This window comes from Triturus cristatus, chromosome 3_2 (genome assembly GCF_964204655.1).
Source record: "Triturus cristatus chromosome 3_2, aTriCri1.1, whole genome shotgun sequence".
NCBI classification, from domain to species: domain Eukaryota; kingdom Metazoa; phylum Chordata; class Amphibia; order Caudata; family Salamandridae; genus Triturus; species Triturus cristatus.
The window spans coordinates 905,335,759-905,349,229 of NC_140584.1; the positions used below are offsets into that span (position 1 = coordinate 905,335,759).

The 13,471-nt window shown below is 45.9% G+C and overlaps 1 protein-coding gene across 2 annotated transcripts in view; it reads left to right on the top strand.

The window, feature by feature from the left end:
- The window catches only part of LOC146858426 (multidrug and toxin extrusion protein 2-like), a 722,400-nt gene that overhangs the window by 453,582 nt on the left and 255,347 nt on the right, over positions 1-13,471 (top strand). For both annotated transcript variants that reach the window (XM_085649347.1, XM_085649348.1), the window contains one exon: positions 1,391-1,466. In XM_085649347.1, coding sequence (XP_085505473.1) covers positions 1,391-1,466 — 76 coding nt within the window. The remainder of the gene's footprint in view (positions 1-1,390; positions 1,467-13,471) is intronic.

A 13,471-nucleotide genomic window follows, 5' to 3' on the forward strand; every position in this document is an offset into this window, starting at 1 on the left:
GTTTTATCTTGCGACACGTCATTCCAATGTATCTCAAATTGCATGGGCAGGTAATCATGTAAATAACATGAGTAGTATTACAATTAGTATGTTGTCTCATTTTCCAAAAATTTTTTTTTGTTCACAAACAGACCTTATGTTATTTGCCCTTCTCTCCACCACAGGTAACAACCTCTCACTAGGAGCTCAGCGAATAATATTCCGAACTCCTCACTTTTAGAGTGGGTAATACCCCTCTCTAATACAACACCCCTTGGTCCTGATGAAAGCTCACCTGACCCTACGGGGCACATAAAGAGCTGAAACATGTCGACCCACCCTTTGGACTGATTGTACAGCGGACACATTAACTGCCCTCTCTGTACAACTTCCCCCCAATTTTTTATTCTTTTTCCATGCACCAGACAACAATAAAGATTATAGTCTAGGTAGCATGAGGAAATATCCTTTTTAATTCACACCAATTCACGACACACGAGCACTTTATTAAATTTTTATCTCTGATCACTACTGAAATATCCAGTGGTTTTCCTCCGGGTGGAGGTAGCACAATACTAAACCCAATGATGATGCTGTCACGTTATTGAGGCGGAGAACCAAGATATACCGCCACACAAACCATCTAAAAACGTGAATGAGGGTTTTTTAAAGAACGGTCGAATAACCACCTAACCTGGATAACAGGTTCAACTGATCCACTCTTTTTTGATAAAAAACTATTAACTGGAAGGTGAATGGATCACGTATCCTTCTTACTCCCTAACAATTGATTAGCTACTACTAAAATAATTTTCAATTAAAACAATTTGCATAATGAGTAAGAAAAGTAAAAATTTTAAAATGGAAATGTTTTATAAATGTTTAAAATTAAATACTTAAAAAATCCCACCCGATTCCCTTACATAAGCAACAGCGCGCCAACAAATAAATTCAAATAAAATTAGCAAAATCTTTAAATATATATCACCAAATAAAAAAATGTATATACTCAGTAAAACAACTACACACACTTAACATTAAAATAATACCAACTTAGTAAGAAAAAGCTAGTAAAACACAATATACTTAGGATTTAATATACTCAATGTCCTTACCTTCTATATTATGTCCCACATTTTTTTTGACATCACAATATTTTTGACATATTTATATCTCAGAATCATTTTGAAACAATATTATGGTGCAACACCATTTTGCAAATGTAATCTTCATGTGTTTTAATGGAAGTGTCAGAATATACACATTTTTGGCAATTTTCTATATATATAACAGATATTTCACTCTTTGCAAAATATATGTCTTGTTCTTGTCATTTTGTCGTTTTCTCCTATATTAAGTGTATTTTAAGTGCCATCTACATGCATACTTAAGATATTTTCTTTTTCTTCAGTATTTTGGGCCATTGTGAGTGGAGTTTTGATTGCATCCTCCAAAGACGTGGTGGCATATATATTTACCAGAGACACGTAGGTCATTTTTCATACTGCTTTTTACTCCATTCATCTAACCACTGCACTTCTGTTTGTCTGGCATGTTTATTTAATTTCTATAAAAAAAGTCTGTAAATTAGGTCTCAGATTACAAAAAATGCCTACAGTGTAACAAAATAAAGCACATTTTGGATTGCAGCCAGTCTGTTAACTGGAAAACAGAATCTCAATGATGTGATCTTATGCCACTCTGCCGCCTCTAAGTACAGGTTGACATCAGAATAAAGACAGTAACTGTGAATATTATATTCAGTTCATTCTGCTTCTCCCTGAAAATTTGTGATCAAGGATGCATGTGCTTTGGTGCTGTTTATTTGTTCTTTCTTTAATGCTAGATATGAATACTCAAACATAATTTTATTCAGATTGATGGAACATGCTGCTCTGTTGAGTAGGTAATCATAGCTTTGCAATATGCTTTTCTTGGGTGTGCGAACACACAAATACCCCATGTTCGAGGCATGTGGGCTGCTGAATTCATATCTGTGCATAGATCGCCGCCTAGTGTTGGGTCCGGATGTTTGCACGTTGTTGTCCTGGAAGAGTCTTCGAAGTATCCTTGGATAGGTGACTCCTCCCCTGGACTACAGTGCGCATGGGCATCCTCTCCATCCTCAGATTGTTTTTTTCCGCCATTGGGTTCGGATGTGCTTATCTTGACTCAAGTTAGGAAAACCTTTTTACAGGCCAAAAGGCCTTTAGTTCGCGTCGGTACTGTTCCCGATCGGTATCGATAGTATATTGTTAGTTTACTAACTTCCAGAACCAACTTTTTCGCATTTTCCCCGACCATCGACCCTTCATCGACGATGGAATCGAGGACACCATTCAAGCGGTGTCCGGTATGCAATGCGAAATATCCCCATATCGACGTCCATCCGGTGTGCAACAAATGCCTTTCACCGGATCACGACGAATCTACATGTATGGCCTGTGCCCGATTCCGATCCAAGAAGACTCTTCGGAATCGACGAGCAGCAAGACTCGAAGCGCAGCAAGCGGCACCGGCCCCAGCCAACATCTTCAGCGCCGAAGACGAAGATGTCGAAGACGTGGAGAACCTACCCTCCAGCCCCGCTTCCGAACACGACTCCGTATCGGAAGACGTCGAAGAACAACTCTTTTCCAGAGATGAAGCCGACACCGAGGTAGGAGACTACAATGAGGCCTTAGGGGCCGAAGAGAGTAGCTCCGGTGACGAGCCAGGCCTACCCGTACAGACTGAGGATATCCCAGTGAGCCAGTCTATGGATCCGGTCGAGGGATCGCCTTCGGGCCTTACCCAAGACCTATCCCGCAGTTCTTCGGCCCCGCCTTCTGGCCCGGCCTCGGACATTCAGCGGCATCCATTACTACCCAAAAAGGCTGGTTTCCCTTCTTCGAAACCGAAACCGAAAGCCGCATTGGTTCACCAGAAACCGAAAGTAACACTGGTCGGATCGAGGCCCACCACACCTTCGACGCCAGCAAAACCCGTCGGCGCCGACCGCACCAAACGAGATTTCGGTGCCGAGCTTGCAGCAGCCGACGTGGGCGCCGACACACGGAAAAAGAGCTTCGGTGCCACCAAACCTCCTCGGCTACCGGCACCGACGCAATCGGCTCCGACCCAAAAGGTCAAACTGCCTGCTGCGTCGCACCCCGCTTCGACAGCACCACCAAAGGCACACTCATCAAAGACGTCGACGGCCGTTGCCGCCCCTCGACTGGATGACTCGCCGGCACCGAAGAAGTCCACGCCCGCCTCTACGGAAACGGCCGGCACGAAGGACTCGATGGCACTCCAGGTGCGGACCGTTGCTGCGCAACGCACCAAACACAAAGCAGTCCTCCAGGACACGTCAGCCTCCGAGCCGATAAAAGCTTCACCAACCTCTTCGGCACCGACCAATATCACTTTTGGCCTGCCGCCATCCACGGCCCCAAAACTGTTCCAGATCAGAACACGGGTCACCCACACCACGTTCACGCCGGCCAAACGCTCTCCTGCAGAGTCGTCTCCGTCACATGTCATCGACGCCGACACCGGCAGGATGGTGCTCCACAAAAGGAGAATAACTTCAGAGTCAGCTTTGGACTCCTACCGGATCCCGCTTAAGAAAAAGCTGCCGGTGACTTCGGAACCAGTTCTTTCCGAACCTCTCCACTCCTTTTACCAGGATCCACAGTCCTTCTCTCCCACACACTCCGACACTGACGTTTTGGAGGACTACATGGGTGACCACGTCCCCTACCCCGGAGAGATGGACCCTGAAGGCCAACAGGACCCTGACCAAGATTGGGATGACCCTGTAGACTCGGGTACACCTATGGATACACAGGACCCGCAACTCTATGGAGCAAAAACATCTCCCACAGAGGACACTGCCGCATTCAACGCCCTAATTGAACGTGCTGCGGCCAATCATGGGGTGCAACTCCACTCTGACACCGTGGAGGACGACTTTCTCATGGACACTTTCGCATCCTCAGAAAGGAATATAAAAACTCTACCCATGTTAAAGGGTGTCCTCAAACCAGCAAAGGACATCTTCAAAGAACCCACCAGGGCAAGAGTAATAAACCCCAGAATCGACAAGAAATACAGGTCGGCGCCTGGGGACCCTACCTACATTAGAGGCCAGTTACCTCTAGATTCCATTGTAGTTGCGAATGCTCGCAAACGGGCACACTCGCAAACAACAGGTGATGCTCCTCCCCCGGACAAAGAGTCCAAGGTGCTAGAGACCTCCGGCAAACGGGTTGCGGCCCAGGCAGCTAATATATGGCGCATTGCCAATACTCAGGCGCTCCTCGCCCGCTACGATCGAGCACACTACGACACACTAGAACAATTACTCCAACATCTCCCTGACCAATTCAAAGAAGGTGCAGAGATCCTCATCAGGGAGGGACAACTCCTCACAAACGCATCCATCAAGTGTGCACTGGATGCCGCAGATACAGCTGCCAGAGCCATAAACACTAGCGTCATGTTGCGACGACACGCCTGGTTGCGAATCTCTGGATTCAAACCTGAGGTACAAAATAACATCCTCAACCAGCCTGTCAACCCCGACTACTTATTCGGTGCCGGAGGTTGACACCACCCTAGAGAAAATAAAAAAGGACACGGACACTGCAAAGTCCATGGGGGCTCTTCAAACGCAGTCCTTTCGGAGCGGCTCCTTTCGTCGCCCCGGAAATAGAGGAGCAGGTAGAGGACAGGGGTCACAGCAAACCTACAACAAAGGCAACACACAAAGCACCTACGATAAAAACACCCGGGGTGGTTATTGTGGCTCAAGCACAAAGGGCAGAGGACGCGGTTACGGCAACACCAGGTCCTTCCCCAAGAACAAACAGTGACGCCCTCTCCCTTCCTCCCGACCACCTAACACCTGTCGGGGGAAGGCTACAAAGGTTCCTGTCCACGTGGAACTCCATCACCACGGACAGGTGGGTCAAAGACATTATCAAATACGGTTACTGCCTAGAATTAACCTCAACTCCACCCACAATACCTCCAAAACACCGTCCTATGTCCTCAGAGCACTTAACGCTCTTACAGCAGGAGGTGCTAAGCATGCTACTAAAAGGCGCAATAGAGGTCGTACCCGTCCACGAGCAAGGTACGGGGGTGTACTCCCTGTACTTTTTAATACCAAAAAAGGACGGGTCACTCAGACCTATATTAGACCTGAGACCCCTGAACCGCTACATTCTCTCCGAGCATTTTCACATGCTCACTTTACAGCAAGTCCTCCCGCTGCTCAAACAGGGAGACTTCCTGGCCACACTGGACCTCAAGGATGCGTATTTCCACATACCCATTCACCCCTCACACAAAAAATACCTCAGGTTCACTGTTCAGGGGCAGCACTACCAATTCAAAGTCCTTCCCTTCGGCGTGACAACAGCACCCAGGGTTTTCACAAAGTGCCTAGCTACTGTGGCGGCACATCTACGGAGGCAGCACATACACGTCTACCCTTACCTGGACGACTGGCTCGTTCAAGCAAAGTCGGCCCAGAAATGTGCCAGCCACATGTCCCGCACCATTCACCTCCTTCACAGTCTGGGATTCTCACTAAATTACCCAAAATACCATCTCCAGCCCGCACACGTACAACAGTACCTAGGTGCGACTATAGACACTCTGGCGGCCACAGCTCAGCCAAATTTAGTGAGGATCAACAGCATGCAAATGCAGATTTCCAAGTTCAAACCCCAACACTCCCTTCCTGCGCGAGTGTTCATGCAGTTGATAGGCATGATGGCCTCCTGCATTTTCATAGTCCCACACGCGAGACTACATATGCGCCCGCTTCAGGAGTGCTTAGCACGTCAGTGGAATCAGGCTCAAGGACAGCTGAAAGACCTAGTGTTGGTGAGCGGTCGGGCATACAACTCTCTGCATTGGTGGAATCCACAAAACCTTTGCAAGGGCCGACCGTTCCAAGAGCCTGTTCCACAAATAATACTGACAGCGGACGCGTCTCTCCAGGGATGGGGAGCTCATGTACTCCACTACACAGTGCAGGGACTATGGACAACACAACAAAAGAAGATGCACATCAACCTTCTAGAACTGATGGCAATCCTCCTGGCTATGAAAGCATTCAAAGTACACTTGTGCAACAAAGTCGTGTTGATCCGGACGGACAACATGACCGCCATGTACTACATACAGAAGCAGGGAGGAACACACTCTCCACAGTTGTCTCATCTGGCTCAGAGCATGTGGAAGTGGGTCATTCAGAGGAACATGTTCCTCATGGCAGAACACCTCCCCGGCAAGGACAACCAGATGGCGGATCTGCTCAGCAGACACAGCCACCAGATGCACGAGTGGGAGTTACACCCATCAGTACTCCAACCGTACTTCCAACAGTGGGGTCATCCAGAGATAGACCTATTCGCCACAAGCGAAAACGCAAAATGCCAAAGCTTTGCCGCCAGGTTCCCACATCCGCAGTCGCAGGGCAATGCGATATGGATGAACTGGTCCGGCAGATTTGCGTACGCTTTTCCCCCAGCACCACTGATACCGCTGGTGGCACGCAAACTCAGACAACACTCACTGACACTCGTCCTGGTTGCTCCAACGTGGGCACGTCAGCCGTGGTACACCACCTTTCTCGAACTTTCTGTGGTGCCGCATCAAAGGCTGCGGATCAAACCCGCGCATTTAACGCAGAACCATGGAGAGATTCAGCACCCAGATCCGCAACAGCTCAACCTGGCGATCTGGCTCCTGAAGTCCTAGAGTTTGGCTACCTAAACCTGCCACCTGACTGTATGGACATCATTAAGGAGGCCAGGAGACCCACTACCAGAGCTTGCTATGCAGCCAAATGGAAAAGGTTCGTCATTTATTGTACTAATAATTACATTAACCCGCTAGACGCATCCATACAAAATATAATTTGTTACCTCTTACACCTATACCGATGCAATCTGGCGTACACCTCTATACGTGTCCATTTGACCGCAATATCAGCCTATCTGCAGACTAGGCAGCACCTCTCTCTATTCAGAGTGCCTGCCATCAAAGCATTCTTGGAGGGACTCAAACGAGTCATTCCACCAAGCCACCCACCGGCTCCAATGTGGAACCTCAACTTGGTCCTCACACGCCTGATGGGTCCACCCTTTGAACCTCTACACTCATGCGAGCTTCAATTTCTTACCTGGAAAGTAGCTTTCCTAGTAGCGATCACCTCTTTAAGAAGAGTTAGTGAACTCCAGGCACTAACCGTTCAAGAGCCATTTATACAGGTTCACGCCAACAGGGTCGTACTACGTACCAACCCCAAATTCATGCCCAAGGTGATATCGCAGTTCCACATGAATCAGACTATTGAACTGCCTGTTTTCTTTCAAAACCCACAAACTGTCGCAGAAAGAGCACTCCATACACTAGATGTGAAGAGAGCCCTCATGTATTATATCGACAGGACTAAGATCTTTAGGAAGACAAAACAACTTTTCGTTGCCTTTGCGCCACACCACAAAGGTAACGCTATCTCCAAAGCAGGTATAGCCAGATGGATCGTTAAATGTATTCAAATTTGCTATCAAAAGACTAAACGCACATTAACGATTCCCCCACGAGCCCACTCAACACGTAAGTTAGGGGCCTCCATGGCTTTCCTAGGAAACATTCCCCTGCATGATATATGTAGAGCAGCCACCTGGTCCACTACACATACATTTACCAAACACTATTGTGTAGATGTGCAATCAAAACAGCAGGCAGCTGTAGGACAGGCTGTTCTCAAAACTCTTTTTCAGACCGCTGGCACTGGTAGCCGCCGCTAATAGAGGGCACTGCTATTTATTCTATGCACAGATATGAATTCAGCAGCCCACATGCCTCGAACTGAATATGCTACTTACCAGTATGCATCTGTTCTTGGCATGTAGGGCTGCTGACATTCATATCGCCCCCCCTCCTCCCCGGCGCCTGTAGCAGCTGCAGCTCTCAGAATTACTGTAAGCATGGTCATCACTTTCTGTATCTACTCCATCAGTGCCACAATGGCGAAAAACAATCTGAGTATGGAGAGGATGCCCATGCGCACTGTAGTCCAGGGGAGGAGTCACCTATCCAAGGATACTTCGAAGACTCTTCCAGGACAACAACGTGAAAACATCCGGACCCAACACTAGGCGGCGATCTATGCACAGATATGAATGTCAGCAGCCCTACATGCCAAGAACAGATGCATACTGGTAAGTAGCATATTCATTACATCCCAATAAGCTGGCCTCTGCTGAATTAAAAGAATATCAATGCCTTGCTGAGACAGATTTGAATGTGACATGGTTTTTCTCATCTGGTTGTTTCCCTAGTGTTAATTTTAATGAAAGACCATGATCACAGCTAACTCTCCATTTGGCAGTCTGAGTATGGGATGAGGGTTGACTTGCCACCAATTGATGGCTCAGTTTCTGTGCACAATGATGGCTCTGTGAGAAGTTTGTTTTTTTCAGAGACCACTTCACAGCATTTCACAACCATGAAAGCCATGCCTTAAATGTTCACATGCAACTATAGATAAATCCATTTGTGATTGGTTTTGGACAGTAGAAATTGACCCATGGATCCCTTCCTACGTTGAATAGACATTTTCTCATTTCCTGCATTTCATTGAAGATTTCTAGTGTTTCAAACTGTGGTGTAGAGTTATGCAGTGGGTTTCCGATACATTATGATTGAAGGGACAGGGAGGTACCCTTTGCTAAGTACGCCTTTTCACAGCCTAATTAGATTAGATTGGGTATTTGTGGAGTCCTGTTACATCACGTAGTACCTGGGTAATGTCCTCTACCCTAAGATTATTAATTTAACTAGATGTATGAGGTGCTGATACTCCAGTAATCATCATAATTTTTGAGTGTTAGCACCTCATACACTCTTGTAAATTCCATTGTTAAGCTGAACTCTTAGGGTGCTATGCATAATTTGTGTGCAACTGCTGGTTGAGCTGTCCGTTTTGCTCTGTAAACACTGTATCGGATCATGAATGTCTTGAATTTGTAGTTTGATTATGGATTTTCAGCATTCATGCATGTGTAACGTGGAAGACACGGATAATTCTGTGATTGCATGGTAGAGTTGATGCTACTTGCATGAACTTTCTTAATGGGCTTAAGGCAGTGGCAGACTAGTTGATAATTGTCTAAAGCTAAACTCTAGGAGTAGGATAAATTACTTCCCAAAACAGTACACACCTACGAATACAGAAATGGAGAAAGGGGAGGAAGAAAACTACCCCTTTTTTTTTTGACCCAGGTGATCTTGGAATACAACTACTATCTACAACTGTAGTCTGGGTCAAAAAAGAATAGCAATTAACTCTCAATCAGCAGTATTTGAGATATCCAGGATTCTGGAGATAAAGATGTGCTCATGACCCTCCCACCCCCAATAAATCATACATAAAGGAAGTGGGGCCAGGAGCGTGATGATATAAAATGAGGGGCCAGTCATAGGCCCATATTGAAATTACCCAGGATTCTGGAGATAAAGATGTGCTCAGGACCCTCTCACCCCCCAATAAATCATCCATAAAGGAAGTGGGGCCAGGAGCGTGATGATATTAAATGAGGGGCCAGTCATAGGCCCTTATTGAAATTACCCAGGATTCTGGAGATAAAGATGTGCTCAGGACCCTCCCACCCCCCAATAAATCAAACATAAAGGAAGTGGGGCCAGGACCGTGATGATATTAAATGAGGGGCCAGTCATAGGCCCTTATTGAAATTACCGCTTTACATTAAGAACACACGTCAAAGTGCGAATAATTCTGGAACACGGCTAACTTGCGATTCTCCATAAAATTGTTTATCCAATGAGGGAGATAAATACCCATATTGTATTGTCTAGAAAAGGGTGGTGTTTATGTAGTAGAATCCACCAAAGCGCGTCGGTGCACAAAGAGAAACTATGATGAATTGATTTCTATATTTACCAGGACTCAAGATTCGATGTTAGTCTTTGGATCAGGATATGCAACTGCACTTTAGACACTGTGCATGAGGGTACTCCCCGTTAGAAATTGTGGTTAATTTTATTTCTGATTCGTATGTTTTTATCTTATTTGTACTGTAATTGACCCTGGAGGAATATACAAGAATTGTGTATATAAGTTTCTTAATAAATTAATTCTTTTTAATTTATAAATGATATGCATCAGATGCATTAAGATTTTTTACAATTAATTCAGTCTATGGTGTGATATTTCTATCTTGGTGGTATATGAGCACGATTAATGAACTGATTGTAGATACAAATTAATGAGGCAGGGTAAAAGGTGATTTCAATTTTGTTATAATATTTCTTGACTCCAAGGGGAAGTCATTTTTCCTGCTGTTCATTGGTGCCCTGTTCCCTTGGTGTGAGGGGGCCCCCTCTCTGATTCACGACTAAATCTAAACTCTGCCAAAACTGAGGCATTGGTAAGAGGAGGTTCCCTCTCCTTTACTGGTAGCGTGATGTCTTTGGTGAATCCCCCACACTGGTACGGGCAGTTGAAGAAGAAAAAAAAGAATTCTAGTATTGGTTTGAGGCATGCTCATTTTTATCCAGATTGTAAAATTATCATTCTTCTGTATTAGATCTTTAAAGATTCTGTAGAAAACCTTCCTTTTTTTCACGAAATAGCACATTACCCCACCATTTGAGCTGTAGTGAGAGCATACCTTGCCTATTCTAATTTCGTTTTATCTTGTCCTCTCTGCTTTCTCAATCCAGCGACCCCAATCGACTCCAGTGTATTGGTGCTTGCCTGCTCTTGAGCCTATCATGACAAATCTGAATCACAAACCATCTGAGTGCTATGATCTGGTCTCTCTATTTGAAAGCCTTTGTATTTATTTCAAGGCTTTGCATAACCTTCCATTAACCAACAACTTTTTTTCTGCTACTTTTCCTCTATTCCTCTCGAATATTATGATCCTCCTCAGCCTTCCGCTTACAGATTCTGAAGGAAGATCCGGGGCTCATTCCAACAACTGACACCAAAGCGACTTCAGCTCGATCCCAAGCAATGTTGTGGTATGACATTTCTAAGGCACAACTAGCCAATATAGCCTGATTCTAATCCGATGCTTCTACTAGAGCAGACTCACCATCAGTGACTATTATCATTTTGCCTCCAATTCTGACCAAAGCTTGCCACCACCCAGATATGATGATGATGGTGGGGATGGGAATAATTTACTCCCTCATTATGATGATGACAGTTTTTACATCGACTTACAAGAGGCCAGTGGACTTGTTCCTTTCCTTGATACAGGGTTGAACTCCCCATTTGAACCTCCAGTGGATGAGCGTGCTTCATTTGGTAATTCGATATGCAGCTGAGGTCTTGTACTTACAGCTACCCTCTGTTGAAGTTAACACGAATGTCCTTACTGAAGTCTTACAGAACTGAGCCAGCCACATCTGAGCCCTTGATCCCATTCAGTGAAGCCCTCACTGACACATTAATGGACTGCTTGTCAAAGCTTTGGTCCTGCCCACTGATGAATAGGCACCTGGCCAGATATCACAGACCAGGGCCTGGCAACCCAGTTTTCAATGCTAAATATCCTACTCCAGAGAGTCTGTTTTTCAGACTTCAACCAGCAAGGTGAACCCCCCCAACTCATTCCCAACAACTCCCAAGGGAAAGGGGTCTTAAGTGGATTGATGCATTGATTAAATAGTTCTAATTGGCTAGCCTAGCATTGAGATCAGTCAATGCAGTTTGTTGGTCAAATATACGCACACCCTCTGCGACATAGCCAGCGAGATCTTTCTATCTGTCCCGGAAGACCTTCGAGGCTTATTGGCTTGTACAATTCAGGATTGTCAGGATGCAAACAAATATATTATTTGTGCTGGCCTTGATGCAAATTATTGTCTACAAAGGACGTTGCACTAGTGTGGTGCTCCCCTGCCATGCATGGATTTGCTCCACAGGATTCTCTGGAGACATACAGGCGTCTCTTATTGATATGCCCTTCGATGTCTTGCATCTATTTGTCAAAAAGCAGATTCTGCCTTGGCACGTTTCTGGGAGTTTCTTCACCAGTTTAGGAAATTCTGGAGCTTCTTTAAGGTAATGGTAGATAAGCAACCTCGGTCTTCCCAGCTTTTGATGCAATTATCCCAGTCCTTCCGAAGCCTGAAATGTGGATCTGGCAGGCTGTGTGCAGGCCTCCAAGGGCACAAGCCCTCTTCCCTTGCAGCAACAGACACCCAGCTACGTACAACCACCCCATGAGAAGCAGTATCCAGCATTTTCTTTCAGGGTGATTATCCATCACATCCGACTGATGGGTCCTTCGAATCGTCCCGCTTGGCTATACCCTAACTTTTCTTTCTGCTCCTCCAAATCTTTCCCCCAAATGAGAGCAAAACTCAGTCCATAATGAAACAGTCCATTCTGTTGCCAGAGTACAAGACTCACTGTCCATAGGAGCCATTGAGAGGGTTCCAGACTCTAATATGGAACAGTGTTGCTATTCTCTCTATTTTCTCGTGCCGTTGAGGGGTGGGGGCCTTTGGCCAATCTTAGATCTTTGTCCTCTGAATGTCTTCTTGCAGAAGGACACATTCAAGATACCCATACTGGCCTAGATTCTGTCTGCTCTTGACCCAAACGACTGGCTTGTGTCTTTGGACCAGCAGGACCTGTATTTTCACTTACCTGAGCTGCAGTTGCATTAATCTTACCTATGGTTCAAAGAAGGCCAAGAGAATTGTCAGTTAGTTATTCTCCTTTGGCCTCTCTAGTGTCTCTCTAGTGTCCCTCTGGTGTTCACAAAAGTAATGGCAGTGGTTACCGCTCCTGTTCGGAGCTCAAGCAGACGAGTTTTTCCCTCCTCCGCGACTAGCTTTTAAAGGCCTACTCCCCACAGTAAGTCATAAACCACCTCCAGATAAAGACAAACCTTGTGGCATAATTGAGTTTCACTTTCAGTGAGTGAAAATTGCACTCCACTCCTTTGCAAAGAATCCCTTTCATTGGGGCTGTCCTGCAAACAGTAAAGTTCAGGGCCTTCTCTCAGCTGCAAGTAGGTCAGGGTGTTTGGGCTATTGTCACGATGTTTAACCCTCTGTTGTGAATCTTGGTGAGAGCAGTTCTGAGGCCTCTTTTAGCCTCCAGTTTCCATCTTGTCTACTACACCAGGTGGCATATGTAGCCTCTGCAATGGAATCTGAAGAGCCAATGGACCCAGCACCAAGGAAACCAGTCAGATGGCATGCAGATTTTGCATGAAAACCATAAGATGTACAAGAGTGGCTGCTCGTTCACGATTTGACCCACAGCAGGGCCCTTCCCCACCCAGAGTTGACGGTGACGACGGATGTATCACTGCTGAATCAGGAAGGTCATCCGAGCCATCTCTAACAGAAACCCTGCTCCATATAAATATGTTTGAGTTGTAGGCCCCTCACTTGGTCTGAAGGCCTTCTTCCCATCCATCAAGTGGAGGCTGATGCA